At 57.5% G+C, this 24,553-nt stretch overlaps 1 protein-coding gene across 4 annotated transcripts in view; it reads left to right on the forward strand.

The window, feature by feature from the left end:
- Cacna1h (calcium voltage-gated channel subunit alpha1 H) overlaps positions 1-24,553 on the forward strand; it is a 59,530-nt gene that overhangs the window by 21,504 nt on the left and 13,473 nt on the right. For 3 of the 4 annotated variants that reach the window (XM_015997530.3, XM_076577523.1, XM_006978802.4), the window contains exons 3-14: positions 14,247-14,358; positions 14,439-14,572; positions 14,763-14,860; positions 16,662-16,821; positions 18,093-18,408; positions 18,552-18,644; positions 19,563-20,352; positions 20,646-21,085; positions 22,783-22,934; positions 23,528-23,713; positions 24,138-24,255; positions 24,387-24,542. In XM_015997530.3, the coding sequence (XP_015853016.1) occupies positions 14,247-14,358; positions 14,439-14,572; positions 14,763-14,860; positions 16,662-16,821; positions 18,093-18,408; positions 18,552-18,644; positions 19,563-20,352; positions 20,646-21,085; positions 22,783-22,934; positions 23,528-23,713; positions 24,138-24,255; positions 24,387-24,542 (2,755 nt within the window). Of the gene's footprint in view, positions 1-14,239; positions 14,359-14,438; positions 14,573-14,762; positions 14,861-16,661; positions 16,822-18,092; positions 18,409-18,551; positions 18,645-19,562; positions 20,353-20,645; positions 21,086-22,782; positions 22,935-23,527; positions 23,714-24,137; positions 24,256-24,386; positions 24,543-24,553 lie in introns of all 4 variants that reach the window. The other variant, XM_076577524.1, reaches the window with a different exon arrangement.

Raw genomic sequence — 24,553 nt, forward strand, 5'->3', positions numbered from 1 at the left:
GAAGCTGGTATGGGGCCAGCTTGAGAGGAAGAAGGAATGAGCTTCATTCTCCTCATTAGGAAGACCCTGCTCTGCACAAGGCTGTCCTGACCCACCTCTCCCGGCAAGGGTATCACACAGCATCTTCTAGAACACGCGGAGGCAGTGCAGCTTGCCACACTGGGGGGCGGGGGGGAGAGGTGCCCCATTGTTAGTTAAAAAAAAAAATGACTCAGACGATTCTCAGAGCTTCCTTTTCCTGCTGGTTTCCAAGAATCCTGTTCCAACATAATGGATCGAGTTATTAGGGGATCGATTGAGACATGGGTAGCTGGAGGGGAGCCAGACCCAGCAAATTGGTGTGGCACTGGCCAGGAGACTCCCTGGGGTCCAGGTCTGCGGTCAACAGGCTGGTGGGCAGGCAGGCAGCCAGTGAGAGGCACCTAGCTCCTGGTGGCCGCAGGGGAATTGCAATTCTTGCAGGGTGGCCAGTCCCTGCATTGGGGGGGCCTGCTGTGGAGAGGGGGGAGGTGAGAGGGAAGAGGAAAGAGAGTGTGTGTGCACTCACATAAGTGCACACACTCCCAAATATGCCTCTCGTGACCAAGGCCTTACCATGTTTGTGTCTGCAGTCCCAATGTAAAGTCCTGCTGTAAGGACTCCTCTGTGTGCCCCCACCCCACTATTGGAGGAGGCGGGGGTCTCTGAGGAGGCCCAGGAGGCCCTTTTTTCCCCCAGTAGATGCGTTTGTGGGTTTGTGCTGTGAAGTCCAATGCGGGTGGTAACTTGGGCCCGCAGAGCTTCCCACCGATCCCATCACAGGGCTGGTGGTGATCAAGAGAGAGAACCGAGAGAACAGCAAGGTTCCCTCCTTCGCCACTTCCTCTCCGAGCCTCGTCCTGCGTCCGCTTGCGTATCGTAGTTTGTCCTTCACTGTCCCCTGCTCCTGGCTTGACGAAGGGCAGCCCCTGTCCGTTCACGCTCAGGCCTGTGGACCTGCAGCACATCCCTGATGTGCAGTGGGTCCTCTGTAATGGACTTTGCTGCTTTCCCCGGGAACCCTTCCTGAGACTGGCTTTGGAGGCTGAGTAGAGGTTACCAAAGCAAAAAGAGAAGTGGGCGTCACTGAGTGTAGTGGCTGGCTCCAGTCTCGGGTCAGCCGTGACTCCCTCCCCATTCTCCTGTACCCCCCAGCGTGACCACCCCCTAAGGCCCAAGGCTGCAACATTCCCAGGCCAAGGTGGGCTCGGTCTCTGGGTCCAGCAGGCAGGCTGTGCTGAGCCCACCCGGCTTCCCCTCCAGTTATGTGGCCGAGCCATGTAAGGCCCTGTGCACTGTGCTTCCCACTTGTCTGCAAATTGGCTGGCATAATGGCTCAGCTGGGTTCTAGGCTTAGAGAATCTCATCCCATTAAACACAAATACCATGCGGTTTGAAATATTTGTGCTGGAGCCGCCCTGACTGTTCTTCAGGCAAGCCACGTGGAGCTCTAATTAGTGCCTGGCGGGTAGCCCTCACCGACTTGGGGTGCGTGCAGTGCACGTGGCGTAGCTGTGATGTGTCTGAGTGGCCCCACGGTGCCCGTGAGTTTGACTCCTCCTGAGATAAGGCAAGGTGGGCTGAGCCCAGAAGGACCCTGTCCCTGCAGGGTGTGGCAGGCCCATGAGCACAGGACTGTGCATGACCTAGTTCTCTGGGGCAGTGGGCAAAGAATGACTGATGGGGGGTTTGGGGTTAGCCAGGCCCCGTTATCAGTGACCTGGCAGGTGATATACCCTGAGCATTGGTTTTTCCACCAGGACATGTTATATCTACAGGGCCTGTTATATAAATGCTGCGACAGAAGTTACCATCTCAAGACCCCAGAAGCTGCAAGTCCAGAGATGTCAAGTTCTATGGATGGTGTCTACTTCCTGTGTCCTCACACCACCATCCTCACGTGATCTGTGCCCTGATTTCTTCCCATGAGGACCTGTCACAATGAACAAAGGCCCTGCTTTGAACCATATTTTACTCTATTCCAAGACCCTGTGTCCGCACATCTCAAGTTCCTAGTCCTGGAGCTATCCCATAATACTCTACCTGAGAGGGACTGGCCTACCCAGGATAACTGGGCCTTAGCAGGAGGTGGCCACCTGTCGTGGACTGAATTGTTGTTTGCCCTCAGATTCAGCAGTTGAAACATCCAGCCATGTGTTAGAACTGGAAAGGACTAGAAATGGAGGCCTTTGCAGGACAGAAGGTTATGAGAGTAAGGTCCCTGGAGTTACCTGCGCACACAGTCTCTGCACTTGTGAACACAGGAGTCAGCTGCCCGCCCCCAGAAGCCTTCCCTGGCATACCCTTTCCCCGGTTTGCAGGCTCCAGACTGAGAGGTGTTGTGTGCAAGCCCCCAGTTCCAGAAGGTTCCACCCCCTCCCATTCCACTTTGTGCCCGATAGGACTGGGTATTCCTGGAGGCTAGGACTCCATTTTTTTCTTCACCTACCACTGGGTCACACCTGAGTCGGTGCGTGGGACTCGAACTACCTCTGGGCCATCCTGGCCCAGCTAACTCGGCGCCTGGGCAGTGGCTTCCCAAAGTGGGAAGAAGAGGGCTTATGGCTCTGAACTTTGGAACAGAGCTGCTGAGAACTTAGTGTATAAATGTCATGCTGGGACTGACGCCCAGGTAGCAAAGAGCCTGGCCTCGGGGATGAAGCAGTGACCTTGGGAAACCAAGCTTCTGTTTGAAATCAGACTTTCCAGGGGTCGGGGCCATCTTTTTAAAATGTCACCACTATTAATAACGTGGCTGCTGGTGAAGGACAGGGACAAGGCCAAAGCCAGTTAGTTCATCCCCAGCCCGAGCAGCCTTTGGGACATAGGCCAGGTGCCGTGAAGACGGGGCCAGTCCCTGTGTGGACTTCGGAAAGCGGCACCAGGCTTGGGGTCTGCGGTGAGGGTCAACATAGCTGAGGCCTGCTGAAGGCAGGACTTCCCGGAGTACCAGAGAGGGGGTACCTAGAGGTGACAGACATGGCGAGGTATCCTCTCGCTTTGATGTTGCCATGTGTCCACTGAGAGAGGTGGCACTGTCTGGCAGCCTGTCACACAGATCCGGGCAGTCCCAGCCCAGGCGGGAGAATGAGTTACCTTTTCACAAACAGGTCTGAACCAAAGCCTGGTAGATAGAGAGGGTGAGGGGCCCCCAAGAGTTATAGGGACTCTGGAGAGCTCTGCATGGGCAGCAGGTCTGGCATCTGGAGCCTGGGCAGCGTTTAATAGCCTGTGTTTCTGTCTTTCAGCACCCAGCTAGGCTTAGGGCTCCTCGGGAGGGCAGGAGCCAACCTCGCTACCAGTCCCTGGGACATGAAGGTTCTAGATGGTGTCCACTAGGATGTAGGACTCCAGCTGGGCCTTGGCCTCCACATCCTGGGATGGCGCATAGCCTCAGTATGGAGCTCCCCGTAACCGAGCAGCCCAAGAGGCCCTGACTCACTACACCCTGAGATCTGGGATCTTATGCATAGGTGCCCGTGAAGTGTGAGTCGCTAGGGGGTCCTAGGCACAGGAGGCTCCTGAGTCTGGCAAGCTGGCAGGATCTGTGAACAGAGCGGCTGCTCTCCACCCTGCTGGAAAAGTACAATTCGTTATTAAAGTGTGGCCCACTGTCCCCCGGTGCCTTTACGGTTGCAAGGAAGCGGATGATCGGGGTAGCATGGACTCGAAGTCCAGGGACAGACAAAGCAATATGTCTCGGAGGGTGTGGGAGCCAAGCGCTGGAGAGGGGTTCACACCAGGCTGGGAGAGCAGGCTGGTGGTAGGCATTACTGCGAGGTCTCCCTTTTAAATAAATACTTGGTTGCCAGGCAACACTGGTGGGGATAGCCAGGCTTTGCATGGATGGATGGGGGCGGGGTGGGGGGCAAGGACCTAGTGGTAACACAGCCCGCTGCAGGGCTCTGAGTTTCCCGTGGATGACAGCCGTTGTGCCACAAGGTGCCCTACCTGTTCCCTTTCCCTGTGTGCCTGGGACCCCAGCTCCCATGTAGACACAAATTTGTGTTTGCAACAGCCCCCGCCCCCTACACACACACACACACACACACACACACACACACACACACACACACCCCTTAGGTCTCAAGTGTGAGCTGGGTTTTCACATGAAGGTGGAGATGACTGTGTCACTGGCAGTATGTAGAAAAGAGAAGGGACTCAGCCGCGTGGCCGGGGGAGCTGAGGCCCACCCAGAGAGGCTCCCGCCCCTAGCCAGCAGAGGGGCAGTTGTGCACCTGCCCTCATGGACCACCCAGCCCCTCCATCCCTTGAGGGACAGATAAACCCTCAGAGAGGACAGAGGACAGCCTGTGTGCTGAGCATATGGTGGGGACAGAGAGGCGTGGCTTAGGGGAGCCTTGCAGACAAGAATGTGGTCGCTGGTAGTGTCTCCTCCCGGAATAACTTTCTGTATCCTCTGTAGGCACTCTGTGGAACGGGGTAAGGCTGCAGAGACAGGACTAAGGCAGGGTCCTGGGCAGGGCAGCCTGGGCAGAAAGGGACAGACAGTGCTGCCGACTCTAAGACACCCTGTGTGTGACCCTTCCCCTGAGCCTCTTCTCAGCCTCCAGGCCCAGACACCATAGGGTCCCACGGGCTACGACAGTCAGTTCCAGGTCCCACAGAAGGACCCTGCTGTGTACCTTCCCATGCCAGCCCTGTCCTGACTGCCCAGCCATGGAGGACAGAAGCCACCCGGGGGGCCCCATCCAGACAGGCTCGCCACCGTTCTGCAGAAAGGAGCAGACCCTGGGGGTGGGGGTGCGGTGGGGGAGGGGAAGAAGAGGACCCGGCCATGTTCCCATGGAAGGAGTGTCCAATCCCCTGGGGTCACTAATTTGAGCTGTAGGCAGCTGTGCAGCGAGGCCCAGGCAGTTATTTCTGGCCCAGAGAATTCCAGCAAAGCGGTCCCTGAAAGCCCATCCCTGTGGGCCGGCAGTCATCTTTCCCAGGGATCACCTGGCTCTGTTTCTTTTGTCTACCGTCCATCCTTCTCTGCCAAGATGCGGGGGGGGGGGGGGGGGGGTTCGAGTGGGGTGTGCAGAATGCTTTTGGGGACCCTGCTGGGCGGAGGTCAAGCCAGGCCCTCTCACTTTCTCCCAGGATAAAACTGGTAGCCCTGAGGGGGGTGGGGGTTGTCTAAGGAGCAGCTGGGGCAGGCGCGGGGGGTGGGGGGGGTGGGGGGGCGGGGGGGGGGTGGGGGGGCGGGGGGGGTGGGGGGGCGGGGGGGGGAAGCTGTTGCTGTGACTAGTGCTCATGAGGATCAACCAGGAGAGTCTGGAAATATGGGAAATGGGCTGGGCCTGGCTCCCCTTCCGAGCAGCACCCCCATGGTGTTTGTCGGGGGGGGGGGGGGGGGGCGGCGGTGTACGCTGCCGCCAAGTGGCTGGCAGAGTCTGGGTGAGGTTTCTCGCCTACACAGCCTGCCTTCCTGCAGGCACAGGCACTAGAGGGGTGGGATCAGGCACTTTTCCACTCAATTATCCCTTGAAAAGATCCCGAATCAAGCTCTTTATTAAGAGCTAAGCAGAGACATTAGCGCACTTTCTAATTAGCATGGCTTTAAAAACTGTACAATTAGAGCCATTGGCATGTGCTCAGCCAGGCTCCACAGTGTCAGCCCCTGAGGATAGGGGGACTGGGCCTGGGAAGGCCTGGGGCTCTGCCCTCCTTTGAAGACCTCCGGGTGTGTTTACATGTGCAGTGCAAGTGCTCCTGTTGTGTGTGTGTGAGGCATGTATAGCACATTAGAGCAGATAGTAGTATACACATGGGCTTGTGGGTACATGCCTGGTATCCAAGCCTGGCTCTGGGTACCCCACCATCCCAGCCTGCCCCTGTGGCCGACAACCAGGCACACACTTTAGCTAGGGCCGCAGCAATGAGCTGGGGTGGGGGTGGGGCTGCTGTGCATTGCCCAGGCCCTGGGGAGTGTCAGCTCACCCTGGTTGTTACTAGTCAAAGGACTGGGAGGGCGAAGTGCTTCCTAGGGCACAGGGGAGGGTGAGGATGAGATCGAATGTTCTGGAAGCTAGAGCTGAGTATTGAGAGTGTCTTTCCCCTCCCCACCTCCTCTTTAAGGGGCTATAGTGGGGAGAGGCTCCCACACCCTAGCTTCAGGAGGAAGTATTCTTCCACAGACAGCCTGCCCCCCTTCCCCTGGGTGACCCCGAGCGGAGCAGGCAGCTGGAGAACAAACAGCTCCATGTTTGGTCCGCTGCCCTCACTCCCCACCCCCAGCCCCAGCTCAGCCCAGCCTGCGTGAGTCACGCAGGCCTAGGCCCAGGCTCCCAGGCCATGTTCCCTGGGCCAGGCCATGGGGGGGGGGAGGGGATAGAGGTAAAAAGGGTCTCCTAGAGTAGGAGCTGAGAGCAGGAAGCAGGTTGGCGAGGCGTGGGGGTGGGGCTTAGAAAGGCTGGTGATGGGAGAACAGGGCCAACCCCAAGCCCCTGAGCCCTGGACAGAGGTGATACACTGCACCAACTCTATCCCACCCGTCTCCCTCCAACCTGTCTCTGGGGCAAACTCTGAGCCTCGTGGAGCCAGAGTCGTCATCTTCGGGTGGCTGTCTTCGGTGATGGCTGCTAGCATCACTGAGCCCTGAGCAGCTGGTGCCGGGGCTCAGCCCCTGGTATCCAAGCCCACGTCTCCCAGCTCTGGAGGCCTCCTGGCCTCCTGAGTTGATGGAGGGAGGACCGAGAGATCCAGACCTGGGTAACCTTCAATAACTGCTGCACACCGCCCCTCCACGGGCAGAGGGAGGGGCCTGCGTGGGGGTAGAGCTGGTCCTGTGGTAGCTGGGACAGATCTGCACACAACATTGAACAGTCCACTTCTGGAAAGCTCTGGGTAAAACTAGCTGGCCCAGGTACAGGGATCTGATGTGGGGATGGGGCACACTGTGCCCCTCAAGGAGGGGCAGTTGGGAAAGGAAGCTGCCACCCATGCCAGTGTTCCTTGTTTGGGATCACTCTGATGACCCCGACAGGGCCTCCTTGTCCCTGGGCCCCTCCTGCCATCCCCATCTTTCTTCCCAAATCCCAGACGTAAATATGGATCCTCGACACACCACCTCCCCTCGTAAGACCAGCAGGAATGTGACTGAGCTGGGACAGGGCTGATGGAAACCTCTGGAAATGGAGCTGGGCTGGGGAATCCCCTCTGCTTTTGCCCTAATTGGGTCTCCAGGTTCCTCCTCACCTTGTTATCAGCTGTTGGCATGGCAACAGCCTCAGGGAATAAAGAGAAACCTCCTTCAATCAGCATACCCTGCAGAGTGAGTGTTCCCGCCTCTGAGACCTCACAGGAGACCAGGACAAATGCCCACAGAGAGCTCCCTGGGCTTCGGTCTGTGAGAAGTGTTTGGGATTTCCACCACTTCCTCCTGGGGAAGAAGGCAGCCTGCAGACCCAGAGGTCTGGGAGCTCTTTGAGGTCCTCATACACAGAGGTCATGGCTAGCAATGTAGGCTGGAGGACATGGCCATACTCAGATATCTATCTGCAGACTCCCCCAGGAGTAATAAGGCCCCACCTACTCTGACTTGTGAGGTAGCTAGAACATCTGGACCAGCTTTGGGGTTCCTTGTGGGGCTACGGTTGACCATGTTTCCTCAGCTACAGCACTCTGTCCTGCCCATCTGTAGGGAGCCAATCCAAGGTGGGGGTCATGGAGGAGCATGTAAGGGTAGCAGAGCTCACTTATCTGGTATAGCTAGCATCCCTTCAAGTTCTACTTGATGGCAGCCTGCCTGCCCTTCAGAGCCTCTTCCTAGAATGTCCAAATTAGGGTGGATGCCAGAGACACCTGTGTTAAGCTTGCCAGGTGTCTAGCAAGAAGGACTCTGTGCATCAGCAGAGGTTCCAGCAGTCACTTGCTCAGGCTCCATCCATAATAACTTCCAGGGATACTGGGAGGGCCACCCTACGGGCTGGAAAGGTCATTATAGGGAGTAGCGGAGGGCTGGATCCCTGGAGCAGCCAGGGCAAGGTGGAATCCAGCGCTGCTTCCCTAGGGCTAGGCCATACAGGGCTCTGGTTTGGAATGTGTCCAGGGCACATAGCAGGATGTTGAACAGATGCCTCTATCAGTGGTTTGCTTTAGAGACAGCTCAGATGGGTTGAGGAGTGGTGTCATGGCAGGAACAAGGACAGATCTGTGACCTCTCGGAGGGATGTCTCTGGCTCACAATGGACTGTGAGAGATGGCACTGTGGTACCCAGTTATTTGGGGCTGAGTGTGGGACCTAAGGTTTTTAAGGAGTGAGCAGGGGTAGATGCTAGTCCCTGGGGATGAGGGACAGCCCAAGAAGGGTAAGGATGAAAGATGTTAGGGTCCCCAGAATTGGAGATCTCACCAGGGTGAAGGTGCATAGCACAGTACACATGTACAATTGTCCCGGAGTGTGTCATCATCCAGTGGATGGCTCCTGTCTCCCTTTGGAGACTCCTAAGATTTTCAGACACCTCGCCACAGCCATGCCCACTGCCACAGAGTGATCACTAGCTAATTAACCTATTCAGTCAGCTGGCCAAGGGACCTATAGGATCACATCCATCCCGTGTGAGCTAACCACTGGGCTCTTGGGCCCTGCTGACCCCAAAGAGGATACTGGCGGGGACAGGTGGAAAAAACAGCTTCCACGGAGCACAGTCATGTCCATGGGCCTCCCACATCTGCTTCCTCCCCTGATGCATGATCTCGGCCCAGGAGACCCGTCCCAGGCCCTGCCAGGCTCCCAGAGCCCCAGGACCAGAAGATCTGCCTGAGGCACAGATAGTGAGGGGCCTGGAGGTCACTCAGCATGGCACCTGGAGCCCCTCACACACTCCACCCGGGTGTGGGAAGAGTCAGCTTAACTGGGCTGGCAGTCCAGGGCAGGTGTGCCTCCCCACCCTTTGCTTTGTCATCTGTTTGCACCGAGAGTTCATGGCCTGGCCCCTGGAGAGGTCCAGGTGAGGTCTCCTTGCCATCTGCCAGCCGGAGGGTGCTGTGGTGTGGCCTCCCGTTGGAGGAGCCCAGCATTCCTTGTTGAAGGTGTAACACTTCCGTGAGCAGAGGTAGTTAGTACCTGGGTCCTCAGCACAAAAAGTCAAAAGATGTGATAGGGGGGTTAGATGAAGGGAGCTAAAACCGAGTGGCTGCTTCTGCCATCCCTCTGGGCTCCCACTTTGTACCTTATGCATGTGCCCATGGATGAGTGATGGCCCCGCTTGGCTTTCCTTCACATGCATGTAGGGAATGGACATCATCCAGGGCCAGTTCTGCATTGTGACGTTTTCCCTAGATGGGACTGTGTGCCTTCCCTAACTTCTTGTTACCGGTTCCTCTGCCCCCCTCATGTCATTGTGTCCTAATTCATACAGCAGCAGCGTTTCTTTGAACAGACTACATACCACGTGCGTGCTGAGCCACTCACACTTGCCCAGAAGCTCTGCCACGTTAACTTCTTTTCAACACAGGGAGCCCCGGTGCTTGGGCCAGAAGCCCTTGGGCCTCCCCGACCACGATGGCTGTATAGACTTCAGGGTGACTCGTGTGTTCTGATCCCATTGTCATAGAGAGAGAAGGGCCAGGAAGAAAAGAGGCTCAGGAAGGCCATGCTGGGGCAGTTGGACTGTGGTGGGTAGGTACTCACTGCCCACTGTATGCCAGGCCCCGTAGCTACCTGCCCAGGGGGGTTATTTGATGCTGGACCTGAAGCTGTTATTCTGCCGGCAGAGACGGACAGCTCCCATGAAGTGTAGGAGGACTCATTGGCAGACTCACCTCCTCACCGGCCTGGGCTGTCTTTTTTGAGGAGAGTCCTTCACTATGAATAAACATGTCCCTTTCTTCTTGAACCAATTGGAAAAGTAAGGTTGAGTGCCCCTGAGAACACGTGCCCCTGAGAACACGGTGGCAGGAGGGGCCGCCGTGGTGAGCATGGTGTGTGGGGCTTCGTGCTGCAGAGTAACAGAGGGAAGGCTCCAGACTCCAGGACAAGGAGGGCGCTACAAAACCAGGGGTCCCTGCAGAGGGAAGCCCCAGACGCCCAAGGCAGGAAGCGTGAGTGTGGTGCTGACCGCCTGTCCTCTTTTCTTATAGTGGGTCCTCCAGCCGTCTCCCCCTCCTGCCCAGCCTCTCACACGCACGCAAGCCAAGCTGTTCTGGATCTGGCCTAATGGAGCTTAGCTGGCTGTTACAGATTGCTCTGGGGGCTGGCGGGCGGGGCTGGAGCAGCTCAGAGCTAATCCTCTGATCTCATGCACCACCTAGCAGGGAGCCCTGGTTGGAATCCTGAGTCCTTGTCTTGCGTGGGGGCCACTCTGCCAATGGAAGCCAGGCGGCAGCCACACCTGGAGACTCCTGACCCCCGCCCCAGACAGCATTGGCCACACTGCCCAGTGGTATGAGATGTGGGACTCCGGGGCCTTGGCTGCCTCACTGATTTAGGAACTGCAGTCCTCACTGCTGCCACTGCCCCGCTTTTCTGTGGCGGCACCCTTCTGTCCCACCCACCTTGTGCGGGATGACACTGTGGTGATCCTCAGAAACCCAGCCCAGGGGCTGAGCACATGTCAGGAGGACTTGAGGCCCTGCTGGTGCTGTACCAGAAGGGTCTGCATATATCGAAGTGTTGTGACTGGTGGGGAAACTGAGGCCCAAAGAGGGGCAGTTACAGTAGAATCGGGGCAGATTTCCCACCCTCCGACTCTAGTCTAGACGTGAGTCACTAGGGTGGGGTGAGGGGAATCCCAGGGACTCTCAGCCCTCAGACATGGGGGCTGGGCCAAGCTGGGTGTTCATAAAGCCTGGGATCTGGGGGTACAGGTTCACATTGGGCCGTACCATCCTGTCATACAGTTGCACTCTGAGGGACTGACTGTATTCCATCTGGAGATCAGCTGGGGCTGTCACCTGTGGGGAGCCAACAGCTCGTTAAGTTAACCAAGCAAGCGGCAGGAGACTTTTAGCTGCCGGGCCTTGGTGATTTCATAGAAGTGACAGTGGCCACCCCAGTCGGCAGGTTAGGTGTGGCCTCATCTTCTTGCACACATGGGCAAGGACCCTGTAAGCTTCCTCGCCTCTGCTAGGAAAGGGATCGTGACAAGTCACCACCTTTCTCAGCAGAGCCGTGTGTCGCGTTTTCCTCCTGCTTCCCTTGAGTGAGGAAGGGCAGATCCAAGGTGTGTTTCCAGAAGGACCGCTCTGTTCCAGTGAGGGATACCCCCCTCCATGGTGTGCACCCCTTCCCCAGCCTAGCCCGCCCAGTCTGATGCTCACCCTGAATGGGCCCCAGGTGGGACAGCTGTTTCAGCACCACGGACAGCAACCGCCACCCTGCCTTCCATCCAGTGTCCTCACTCAGGTTCACTAGGGCTGCATTTGGGGGTTTTATTGGGGGTGCATTGGAGACCACCCAGCTGTGGGCTGAGGACCCTTCTGTGGACTCTGTCATGAGCCCGGTGTGGGTTTCCTGTACAGCTGAGGAGAGGGGGACCTTGCTGTGGGGGTAGCCTTGTGTTCCACGCTCTCCCAGGGAGGCTATGTCCAAAGCAGGCAGTCTGGAGAGCCTAGAGAAGGTTTCTTTGGCTAATGTTCTGAAGTCCCCATGGACGGACCTTCCCTTTGCTGGCTGCTGGCTGGAATCCTGGCCCCATGGTGTGGTGCAGAATGGGAAGGCATCTGCGCCCTTCCAAAGTGCACAGACTCAGAGGTGGCCAGGCAGAAGTTTGGAGTGGCAGCCAACAGGGTAGCTAGGTACTATGTGTTTTATGGTCTCCAACCACAGGACCCTACCATTCGGGGGGGGGGGGGATCTCCTCAGACCCCTTGTTCAGCTTCTCTCTTGGCCTGTTGCTCAGACCTTTGCTGCTTGCTAAGCCTCAGAGTTGAGTGGGTTCTTGCCTTTTGAGTGACATCCCCCCCCCCAAGGAAGGAGCACATTAGTCCATTTGGCTGGATTCAGACCCAGGACTCTACCAGCACCACCTCCTGTTCTCATATCCATTTGGTTTTCTCTAACCCCCATGGAAATTGATTCTCATTTGTAGAAGTCAGTTCAAAGCCTGCAGGAATTTTAATTAAACCCAGAAAATCTATCTGTTGTAATTAAGCCTCTGGAAGTCACCCGGCTCCACGTGATGTGACCAGTTGATGCCGCCTGTGCTTAGCTGCCCACAGAGCATGGCCAGGGGGCAGTGTGACACGTGAGGTGTGTCCTTGCTGTTGTAGGGAGCTCTGAAATATTCTCTGCTTAGGCAGGTCCGAGGTCTGTGCCTGGTCCGAACCAGCCCTGGACTTGGGATCTGATCCACTGCCCCACCGGGTCAGGGGTCTTGGTAGGCCCCATGCAAGTGTCCCCTGTCCCACAGATGCCCAGGCCTGCCTCTTGTCCAGAAGCAGCAGTCACTCAGGGAGGCCATACTCCAGCCTTGGTGTCAGTCTTGGCAGCAGCTGTGTGTGAAGGTAGTAGCTGGGGGCCTGGGGTTACGCAGTAGGTGGACTCTAGACTCTGGAGACAGTCCAGGCAAGCCAGCCTGGAGAAGAGTCCATCTTGGTCTTCCTTGATGAATGTGGACCAAGCCTGGGAGAAACCAAATGATGGGCAGAGAAGTCAAGAAGCAGGCTTCCGTCCTGGATTCTGGAGTTGAGTGGGTGGGGATAGCTAGGGTGAGCTGGAAAGCCTGTCTCCCGCTGATGCGGCCTCTTCTGGGAGGGGTCGGAGTGTGGGGCCTGGTCTTGCCAAGGGAGGGACAGTTACCCCCTCCATTGGTGGCAGGCAGGCTCGGAAAGGCGTGGCACCTGGTGGACTCAGAATCCAGTCAGGCCTGGGAGCCTGTTAGTCTGGTCTGACCATATGTCCTACTGGTGACCTTTGCTGACCAGTGTAACGGGGTACCTGTCCCCCACGGCTTTGTGCTGCTTCCGCTAGCCCGTTGTCTTCGACCCAGAGCGGTACCCCCTCGCCTTGGAAATTAGCCTACCACTGAGCCACATGAGGATGCCCACTGGAACCACAGGCCAGCCCGGAACGCCCGCCCTCTGTCCCCCTTGTCCGTCCAGCTGGAGAAGAGCATAGCGTGGTGTTGTGAATGAGCTTGGCAGAGCTGGGGATTGCTGGGCGAGGGGTGTGCAGAAGCCACTTGGAGCCACAGGGCAAGAAGCACCGAGGGCGAGAACTCTACAGTCTTGTGGCCTGGGAGCACCGTGTTGCCCGCCGGAGGCAGGCCGGTGCTGCGCTAGCAGGAGGCTGATTTCTGTTTTCCACAGCCCCATTATGGCAGAGGCACTTGTTACTGCTGAACCCATTAAGTGTAATTATGACGCTCTCAGCAGGAGCGTGTAATTACATTGGTAGCTTGGCACCACAGAGCACACTGCCTGTGTGGGCTGGGGGGCCCAGCTCCGTGAGTGTGAGAGGGGTCAGGGTCAGGACTGCAAGAAGAGCATTCGGAGAATGGCCTAACCCTCCCCGCTCCTCAGCTCCCAGGTAGCCCCTGTGGATGGGGGGTAGTACAGCCCTGCCCCTCATAAGGATGTCTCCCAGCTTATTCCGTCTCTGTATCTCTGACAGGTTGTTGCTTTAGCTGGTACTGGTTCTGTGGATTGTGGCCACAGACCAAACAAACGCCAGCCTGTGTCCCCATGCTGAGCTGATGGTGCTCCTGTTTGGGGCATAGATACATGCGTGCTGGTGGAGCTCTGTGCTGCCCTCTCCGTGGGCACTTCATTGATCACCAACCCATGCAGACTTAGAGGTGCAAGACCTGCTCAAGGTCACCTTCAGGAGAGTCAGTCTCCTACCACATGTTCGTCAGTTCCTGTCCCAGCTGTCATCGTCGGGCCTTTCTGGCCATGCCCTGTGTATTTGACCCTCACTAAGGCTGCCAGGCTCCGGAGTGTTTGATGTCCTCATCTGGGCCTCCTATGTGGCACCACTGGCTCACTGCAGCATTTCCAGGGCCGTCTTGGGGTATGAGGCAGGGGCAGGGGGCAGTGACCTCCTTCCTGGGAGAACTTGGGTCTCTCGAGAGTCATAGGAGCCAGCATGGTGCAGTGGCGCCACCTGCTGGTCATGTTGTGGTGTTATTGCCTGCACTGTTGACACGAGGCTGAACCCTGTCTCAGGCTGGGGAGAGCTAGGGCCCACTCCACTGATTGCATGCATGTGGGAGGGAGCGCCTGGGAGGAGGCGGAGTGGGGTTGTCTGCTGCACATGGCCCTTAACGCACAGCCCGCAGGTGGTTCGAGCACGTTAGCATGCTGGTCATCATGCTGAACTGCGTGACGCTCGGCATGTTCCGGCCCTGCGAGGATGTCGAGTGCCGCTCAGAGCGTTGCAGCATCTTGGAGGTAGGCGTGGAGAACTGTGAGGAGGGCCAAGAGGGTACCACGTGTGTCCTGCTCCTTCATCGCGACCCCCTTCCCTCCAGGCCTTTGACGACTTCATCTTTGCCTTCTTTGCTGTGGAGATGGTTATCAAGATGGTGGCTCTGGGGCTCTTTGGGCAGAAGTGCTACCTGGGCGACACCTGGAACAGGCTGGACTTCTTCATTGTCATGGCGGGGTATGCAGCCTCTGCTTGGGAGTCCTAGGGCTGACCTTGGGGCTGAGACCTGGGAGGGGCTAGGATTTGACAGGCGGCCTTGCTGGGTACGATGTGCACGAACTGTCGGCCCCTGTGGGGCGGTGGGTGACGGGCTCAGAGTCATGGGCTCCTGGGCTCTTCTCCTTCCTGAGTACCCCTGCTCCCCCAGTATGATGGAGTATTCTCTGGACGGACACAACGTGAGCCTCTCTGCCATCCGCACGGTGCGTGTGCTGCGGCCCCTCCGCGCCATCAATCGGGTCCCTAGTAAGTGTCTCTCCTGTCTTGAGTAAGAGATCAGCCTGTGTGTCCTGCTGGCCCCACTGCTTGCCTAGATGCCAGCAGACTCGGCCCTTCTAGGGTAGTGCCAGCTGGGAGGTGATGGAGACTCCCAGTCCTTAGCCAGGGGAGCCGCTCTGAGCCCCATCGTTTGCATAGCGTCTGGGGTGAGACTGGGGGCTGAGAAGGTTCCCAGCTACACCGCTGCCCAGTGGTGTCTGAGGCAGGTGGAGCTCATGTGAGGGGCTGGGCTACGGCAGGGGTGCTCTGCAGCCCCCTACCCATCCTTCCCATGCAAAGGAAAGGAGCTAAGCCCTGAGGCTCCCACGACACATGGAGGGAAAACACGCAGGAAGTCACGTGGCTGTGCTTGGGACGTGGCCCTGTCCAGATGCCGGCTGTCTGCCTGCATTTAGGGGTAGTTGAGGTGTTTTCTTAGTAGCTAAATTCAGGTGTTCAGTTTGAGGGTGGGAGGTGCAACACCCTTGGAGCTGTGCGGGGTGTGTGTATACATGCTTGAACAGGTGTGGTTCCAGGTCTACCTGGGCATACACACCCCCTTTTCAGCTGCCTAATCTGAACATTTTTACCTCCACACTGACCCTTCCACCTACCTGCCTAGCTATGACTTCTGGGATCAGATACAACTCAAATGCTGTGTGACATTGGACACATTACCAAACCTCCCTGAGCCCCAGGTTCCCTTTATACCAATGGAGTACAGAGTATATTTCCCAAGGACAGCAGAGTGTGAAGTGAGGGGACATGTGTGGTTCTGAGGGCTCGGCCTAGCACCCTGTGTGCTCAGTGTGACTCAGCAGGGCCCACGACTCCTCTACCTGGACGACCTTTGTACCGGAGCAGAGATGAAACCCAGGTCCACTCCCATTCAAAATGCTCAGGTTAAGTGTCCAGGTAACTCTGGAATTCTTTCCTAGACAGGGCTACCTGTTTCTCACAGCAACCCCAGAACCTTCAGAGCTGTCCGACTACCTACTTTGGCTCGACTCTGACCCCTAGATCACATGATGACCCAGGGTGGTGTGATCATATGACCTAGTTGGTTGCTGCCCCATAAGACATTTGGTTTCCAGTTGAAATGTTAACCCTGCATCAGCTTGGACTACCCCACCCCCATCCCCATTCCCACCCACCCCCGTGACCCAAGGGCCCCCATTCCATGGCCACCCCTCTCAGGATTCCTCAAAACTATGTTTCCATCTCTGACCTAGTTGTATGACCCAGTGCTCTGCCCACAGCCTAGGCTGGCCCTGTGCAGATTTTGAGCTGCGTTCTTTGGATGACTGAGAGGGGCGGACCCAGGATGAGGCCACTGTTGACCCACTTCCTAGACTTGTTCAAGTTCATACACCACCCAGGAAAAGGAACTTCAAGATTGCTTTGAGATATGGCACCTGCCCATGCCTTCCCTATAACAGGGCCCTGCAGGTCTGCTCTTGCGATGGAAATAAGAAAGCCCCTTTTCCCAGCACAGCCTCAGAGCCCAGTGTGCTGGGGTCCCCACAGGCGCTGCACTGGCTCTCTCACTGGTCCACGAGAGGCCCTGGGGATGCTATGTGATGAGATGGAACAGGGACAGGTTCGCCCTGGCTGTCTGGGGCCGCAACCTGACTCCCCTCTGGGGGTCCATCAGGCCTTTCCTGACCCTGGCACACAGATAGCCTCGATAGGGATTTGTGAGCGGCGGGCGGGCAGGGCTTGAGGGGAAGCACCCCCAGGCCCTCTGCCGGGGCTTGGCTGTGCTGAGCACCAGCCCTGCCTCCCTCAGGCATGCGGATCCTGGTCACTCTGCTGCTGGACACACTGCCCATGCTTGGGAATGTCCTTCTGCTCTGCTTCTTCGTCTTCTTCATCTTCGGCATCGTCGGGGTCCAGCTCTGGGCTGGCCTGCTGCGGAACCGCTGCTTCCTGGACAGCGCCTTTGTCAGGTGTGGGGGCCCCGCCCACGCTGTATGGCTCCACCCACCTAGGCAGCCGTGACCCCGAAATGTTATCTCTTGACTCATCCCTTCGGGCCTTCCCCTCTTCAGGCCTTCCCCTCTGCAGGCCCCATCCCCAAAGGGATCTTCCTCCCGAGACTGTTCCTCTGCCCCACCCTGGTATGAGGCCACACCACCAAGGCGTTCCGTCCTTGAATACCCATAGAGTGAACCTGGGTCCTAATTTGTGGTGAGGTCCTAGGGCGCTCAGCTTTCCTCAGGACAGGTCATAGTAGGTGCAAGTACCGTCCCCGGAGACAGGGTCAAGGCGGAGATGAAGACATAGGCTTGTTAGTTCAGGGGCAGCCTGGGTAGAGGCCACTTCCTCTTTTCTCTGTGAGTGGATGTGAGGGATTGATACCAGGTGTCTTTAGCCCCAGAGGCCTGCCTGAGGTAAGATGCTGCGCTCATCTGTCTGCCAGTTCCTGGCACAGTATCCCCAGTGGCTGCTGCCCTCTGTCCATGTTCCCTTGCATCCACCTGACTCAAGCAAGCGCTTCCTCAGTGTAGGCACCCTTGTGCCAACATGGCATTTGCTTCGTGGGAATGGGGGTGTGTCCATCCCCTTCATCCCGGGCCCCATGCTGTAGCATTAGAGGACAGGTAACCCAAGGCTGACGACCCACTAGGGCTTCCCTGGAAAGCGACAGTGGTGCTGGGGGGCTCTCGCTCTTCACTAGACCCTGCTTATGAACTGTCAGCCTCTTATGAACTGTCAGATACCTGAGCACTGAGCCCCTAGGATGGATACCCCCAGGCCAAGGTCTCAGAGCTTCTGAGATGTCCATGGAGAGGAATATGGGGGCTGGGAGAGAGGAAGGGAGTGGGTCTCTGAGGAGATTCCGGGGAGCCTGCAGTTGTGGAGACACACGGCCTGGCCCACGTTGCCAGGCCCCACTCAGGAGAAGTCACTGTTGGGAAAGATGTCGTAGGCACCCTGGGAAGGGAGTGAGGGTGGGTCCAGAGGCCTTGGGATGCTTCAGGCATAGCCCGTCAGTCACTGAAGCAGCGATAATGCAGTGACCTAGGTACCACGTTGTGTACCTGGGACCTCTTCCCTCGACATCTCAAGTCTAGGGCCCAGTTGAGGGCTAGGGAGGAATTGCTATCTTGATGGGCATGTGGGATCAGCAGCTCTGAGTGAGACTGGATAAGCAGATGGGGGAGTGGTGTTCGGCCTAGGAACCCCTTAGCCCATGCCTTGACCTTCTGCAACCCAGGAACAACAACCTGACCTTCCTGCGTCCATACTACCAAACGGAGGAGGGTGAGGAGAACCCTTTCATCTGCTCCTCGCGCCGCGACAATGGCATGCAGAAGTGCTCACACATCCCCAGCCGTCGCGAGCTCCGTGTGCAGTGCACGCTTGGCTGGGAGGCCTACGGGCAGCCACAGGCCGAGGATGGGGGTGCTGGGCGCAATGCCTGCATCAACTGGAACCAGTACTACAACGTGTGCCGCTCGGGGGAATTCAACCCTCACAATGGCGCCATCAACTTCGACAACATCGGCTATGCGTGGATCGCCATCTTTCAGGTACACGCTGGGATAGCCTGCGGATCCCTGGGGGGTGTGGGATGGTGACCCCTGAGAAAGGCACCCACGCTGGGGTGTAACGTGCACTGCTACCCTCGGGAGCTGGAGACCGTGGACCCATGTCCAGCTGCCTGCCTCCTCAGGTCATCACCCTGGAGGGCTGGGTGGACATCATGTACTACGTCATGGATGCCCACTCGTTCTACAACTTCATCTACTTCATCCTCCTCATCATTGTGAGTGTGGGTGTGATCGGCGGGTGGGCATCCTGCACTTGATGGGGGGGGGGGAAGAAGCCGTACCCTGCCCCTCCCCCTGTCACTCATTCTGGACCCCCTAGAGTCCCCGAGGCAGCTACTGGGATGGGCTTTGGTAGGTGGGCAGGCAGGGACCTTCTCTGCCCAGCCTGCAGTGGAAGGAAGTAGACAGGATGGGAAAAGGCCCATGCAGCCCCTCGGTCCAAGGTGATGATGCCCAGAAGCTACACAACAGTCAGTCCCAGCCCTCCACCTTGTGTCTGGCCCTCTCACACAGCCTTCCCACAGCAAACACGATCTAGCACAGCCCTCAGTGGTGACCACGAATCTCTGGCAGTCTCTCACAGCACCCATGACCCCCACACTAATTGGCCCATGAGTCCCCATTAACATTCACACCACACACAGCGCGCCCCCTGAAGCATCCATGTCTCAGATTTAGTCTCCTCTTGTCCCTCAGTGTCCTGTGGTTCTCAGTTAGGACATTGTTAGTTCCTCAAACAGACGTTTCCAGATGCCTGGATGCACAGGAACTGCCTTCAGGGACCCAGCAGGGAAGGGATGTCACACCGTTGTATTCTCAGACAGCCCATATGGCAGGACATAGAGGGAGCCGAGAATGGCCTGTGCTGGAGGGAACGGGCCGTAGGGGCCAGCTGGGAGGTTCCCACAGGACAGTGTGGCCACAGAGGAGAGTATGTTGAGGACAAACCTGAGCGCAGGAAGTCCTGCATGCAGGATCCCAAAGGGGGTCCCTGCCCCATTACCACACAGTTGCAGAATACCTTTTATACCACCTATTAAATACCTGGAATGTCCTTGCTTAGAGCACTGTGCTTAGGCCCCGGGGCCCAGAGCAGTCCTGACAGCTGGTGGTCACACACACCCCTGCCACAGGTGGGCTCCTTCTTCATGATCAACCTGTGCCTGGTGGTGATCGCCACGCAGTTCTCGGAGACAAAGCAGAGGGAGAACCAGCTGATGCGTGAACAGCGGGCCCGCTATCTGTCCAACGACAGCACCCTGGCCAGCTTCTCCGAGCCCGGCAGCTGCTATGAGGAGCTCCTCAAGTATGTGGGCCACATCTTCCGCAAGGTTAAGCGCCGTAGCCTGCGCCTGTATACCCGCTGGCAGAGCCGCTGGCGTAAGAAGGTGGACCCCAGCAGCACCCTGCACGGCCAAGGCCCCGGGCGGCGGCCGCGGCGGCCCGGCAGACGCACCGCGTCAGTGCACCACCTGGTCTACCATCACCACCACCATCACCACCACCACTACCACTTCAGCCACAGCGGCCCACGCAGGCCCAGCCCAGAGCCAGGTGCTGGCGACACCAGGTTGGTCCGGGCCTGCGTGCCCGCCTCACCGCCATCCCCAGGCCATGGGCCACCAGACTCTGAGTCTGTGCACAGTATCTACCATGCTGACTGCCATGTGGAGGGGCCACAGGAAAGAGCCCGGGTGGCACACTCCATAGCCACTGCTGCCAGTCTCAAGCTGGCCTCAGGTTTGGGCACCATGAACTATCCCACCATCCTGCCTTCAGGAACAGTCAACAGCAAAGGTGGCACCAGCCAACGGCCCAAGGGCCTACGGGGCGCTGGAGCCGCGGGGGCTGCAGCACACAGTCCTCTGAGCCTGGGCAGCCCCAGCCCCTACGAGAAGATCCAGCATGTGGTTGGGGAACAAGGTGAGGACCCAGCCCCCAGTGCAAAGGAAAGTGGGAGGGACCCAGGCAAGGCAAGTCCTTGGTCCCGAGTGTTCTGGGTCCACATCTCGTTGCTCCTGCCTGGTCCCAAGAGGAACTGTGAGGCCAGTTTTGTGGACTCGCCATAGCCTTAGGGTCCACAGGCTCCCCTTTTCTATACGAAGAAACTAAAATGGGGGTTGTGTAGGAGGGGAAGTGGAGATCAGAATCTTGGGGTAGCGGGGCCCTGGGTTCTGCTGCAGTGACCTAACCACACCTGTGTCTTGCCATCACAGGACTAGGCCGAGCCTCTAGCCACCTGTCTGGCCTGAGTGTGCCTTGCCCCCTGCCCAGCCCCCAGGCGGGCACGCTGACCTGTGAGCTGAAGAGCTGCCCGTATTGTGCCAGCGCCCTGGAGGACCCCGAGTTTGAGTTCAGTGGCTCGGAGAGCGGAGACTCAGATGCCCACGGAGTCTATGAGTTTACCCAGGATGTGCGACATGGAGATTGCCGGGATCCTGTGCAGCAGCCCAGTGAAGTGGACACGCCAGGGCGTGGCAGTGAGAGGCGGCGGCCGCCACGGCGGACAACCTCAGAGCCGGGAGGACTAGGCCGCCTCTGGGCTTCCTTCAGTGGCAAGCTGCGTCGCATCGTAGACAGCAAGTACTTCAACAGGGGCATCATGGCGGCCATCCTTGTCAACACTCTGAGCATGGGCGTTGAGTATCATGAGCAGGTGGGCCCCCTCCCCTGGGGCAAAGCAGGGCTGGGGTTGCAGGATGATAAGTGCCAGTTTTAGAAGCAGAAAGCAGGGCCTCTTTCTTCTTAGAGTTCCCTAGCCTTTTCCTAGGGTTTCTGAGGATTGACGCCAGAGCTAGGGAGCTCCCTGACCTGGGACTTTTATTCAGTCAGCAATTACGGGTCCTCTGACTGGGCTTCTGATGGGTGGTGAGCATGCCGTTTTGACTCTAGTTCAGCAGCTCCCGGCTGTGGGAGGAATAGGTGGGTTGAGATCAGGGACTGCAAGTCCCCGAGAGTGAGGGGACCCAGAAGCACTACAAGGGCCGCCACCCAGTTGCCTCATCCCAAGGAGCAAGCTCTCGCCAAGACTCCCTGGAGAGGGGCTCCCAAAACTTCCTCAGCTTCCCGGGCCATGTCTTCGGGACCTAAGAGACTAGAAGGGATCAGCAGCATGGGCTGGTCCTTTGAGGAGGATCAGAGGGTACCTGGGACTCCTCCATGCCTAGATGCTGCAAGCCCTCTTCCTTCCTCAGCCTCAGGGACAACCACACTAGGGAAAACAAGGCAAAGGCGTAGCAAGACAGGCACTCTTGGGGGCCAGGAAGCTCTGGGAGCGCAACACAACATTTAGTGAATGGAGTGATTTCCTGGGGCTTTGGCCTCTGGGCTTTTTCAGTTCCTTTTTCTTACCTTGGAGTAAGTAGAGGAAATCCACTTACTGTGGCCTTAGGCAGGCCTGGGCAAGTGGTGCTAGGGTGAGGCTGAATCAGCTCCATCTTGAAGAACCCCGTGCGTACATACCTATGTGCAAACACTGCAGGTATCAGGTCACTTATGCACATGTACACAAGTGTGCACAAATGCATGTTACACTCGCATGATTCTGTGTGCATTAAAATTACTCATATGCATGTACATTGTGCCTGCTCAAGGCTCACCTATGTGCACAGAGGCTAGTGTACATGCATTTGCACTGTACACACAAGATTCACCTGTGAACATGGACATCGGTTCAGCTGTGGTGGGGGCAGGTGCATACCTCACACAAGTATGAGGATTTGGGCAAGTTTCCACATATCAGGTGTCCAGTACAGTACATTCATGTTTGTGCTCCAGTTGTGCTAGAGTACACACACACACACACACACACACACACACACACACACACACACACAGACCTATCCAGCATGCAGGGGTACGTGCATATGCACACATGCAGGTCGCAATGGTACAGGTGTAGGCAGACATGCATGCACATGCTCTTATACAGGCAGGAATGTCAGCACACTCATGCCCAGGCCTTCTGCAGAGGAAGAGGTGGGTGAGATTGTAGATACCAACGCTGCTGTTTGGTGGCTCCATAGCCCATCCTGGGCCCCAGCACTGTGTCTCCGAACTATCCTGTTTGCAGGGCCTGCAGAGGAAGGGGTGTCTTGGGAGACTTGGCAGCACTGTGTCTAGCAATCATTAGTGGAGGGTGAGGGTGGGGAGCCTGATAAACTGGCTGTGTATCTAGAGGAGGCATTCTCGGATCTTTGTTTCCTTTCCTGAGAAGGCAGCTCTTCCTAAGAGGCTGGGTCGCTGTTGGTCCCTTGCATTCTTGATGTAGTGACTTTGCTTTGACTTCTGGGTTCTGTGCCCCGAAAAGGGCAGGAACCATGATGGGTCCTGACCACCTCTTCTGACCCACAGCCTGATGAGTTGACCAATGCACTGGAGATAAGCAACATCGTGTTTACCAGCATGTTCGCCCTGGAGATGCTGCTGAAGTTGCTGGCCTGTGGGCCGCTGGGCTACATCCGGAACCCCTACAACATCTTTGATGGCATTGTTGTTGTCATCAGGTAGGACCTATCCCCACCCAGGGCAGAGGGCTAGGGAGCCTCAGTAGACACTGCAGAGAACACAGCCTGCCATGGCTGGAAGGCTGACGATGGAATTCACAGTGGGCAGGGTGACAGACATGAGGACCCTGCTCACTCACGTGATAGATCATCAGGTCTAATCCCCACCTTGGAGACTTGTCCAGGCTGTACAGTTGGTCAGCCTGTGGTGGGGGCCAGCTTATGGGCAGATGAATACTGGTCCTGAGGTGGGAAGTGGCATTTGCAAAAGCAAAATAAGCACAGAATGATGGAACGCTTGAGACTGGGTCCATATCCCTTCAGAGGGTAGGGTCTTGTACCTGGAAGGGATGAATTGAACATACGGATGAGCCAGGCATGAAAGGCCAGGGTAGAAGACCCTGTCAGCAGGTTCCCTGACAGCTGGGAGCCAGAGCTTCCCTGAGGCTCGGGAGCCACAGCAGATGGGGTTACTCTAGTTCCCAGGGTACCATGATGCAGCTGGACCTGCCCCCCGCTATGGGGTTAAACAGAGGCTATGGTCGCTCCCAGACTGGCCATCCTGACCCTCATACTATGATCCCGGCCCACAGCGTCTGGGAGATCGTGGGCCAGGCGGACGGTGGTTTGTCCGTGCTCCGCACATTCCGGCTGCTGCGGGTGCTGAAGCTGGTGCGTTTCCTGCCGGCCCTGCGGCGGCAGCTGGTGGTGCTCATGAGGACCATGGACAACGTGGCTACCTTCTGCATGTTACTCATGCTCTTCATCTTCATCTTCAGGTGGGTGGGGCCCAAGCTGCTCCCTCAGGCAGCACTGACATGAGTTAGGACACTAGGCATGGTGGCGGGTGGGGCTCTGCTCTGTGGGGTCCCCAGGTGGGAGAGCTCAATTGGGCCCTGGGAATGGTGTCAGGCTTCTAGTGGGGTTTGCTTAGTGCCTTCTGTGTGCCAGTCTTGCCACTTGGGGGGGGGGGGAGTGGGAGAGTGAGCATCCCACAAGCTACTGAGACCGGACGTCCTTGCCACTGTCCAAAGGCATTGTGGTGGCCTTTTGCCCACCCCTTTAATGGTTAAAGCCTTCTCAGCTGTAGAAAAACTGTTGAGCCCCAGGGTTGGCCCTTACTGCGAGAGTGTGGTGTGTCTGGTAGCTAACTCAGGCAGAGGGGGTCCCGGGCCCCTCCCGCTCAGTGCCCACCCCCCTCAGCATCCTGGGAATGCACCTCTTTGGCTGCAAGTTCAGCCTGAAGACGGACTCTGGAGACACCGTCCCCGACAGGAAGAACTTCGACTCCCTGCTGTGGGCCATCGTCACTGTGTTCCAGGTACAGCCAGCCCCGGGTGTCCCTAGGACAGCCAAGGGACTGTGGAGAGCCCTGGCTCTATCCCCAGGGAGGTGCAAGGGGCTCCTTGCGGGACCAGCGCCGCTTCCAGCCCTGCAAACGTGTCCCTCCAGATCCTGACACAGGAAGACTGGAACGTGGTCCTCTACAACGGCATGGCTTCTACCTCCTCCTGGGCTGCCCTTTACTTTGTGGCCCTGATGACCTTCGGGAACTACGTGCTCTTCAATCTGCTGGTAGCCATCCTGGTGGAAGGCTTCCAGGCAGAGGTGAGGGCTTG

This window comes from Peromyscus maniculatus, chromosome 8 (assembly GCF_049852395.1).
Source record: "Peromyscus maniculatus bairdii isolate BWxNUB_F1_BW_parent chromosome 8, HU_Pman_BW_mat_3.1, whole genome shotgun sequence".
NCBI classification, from domain to species: domain Eukaryota; kingdom Metazoa; phylum Chordata; class Mammalia; order Rodentia; family Cricetidae; genus Peromyscus; species Peromyscus maniculatus.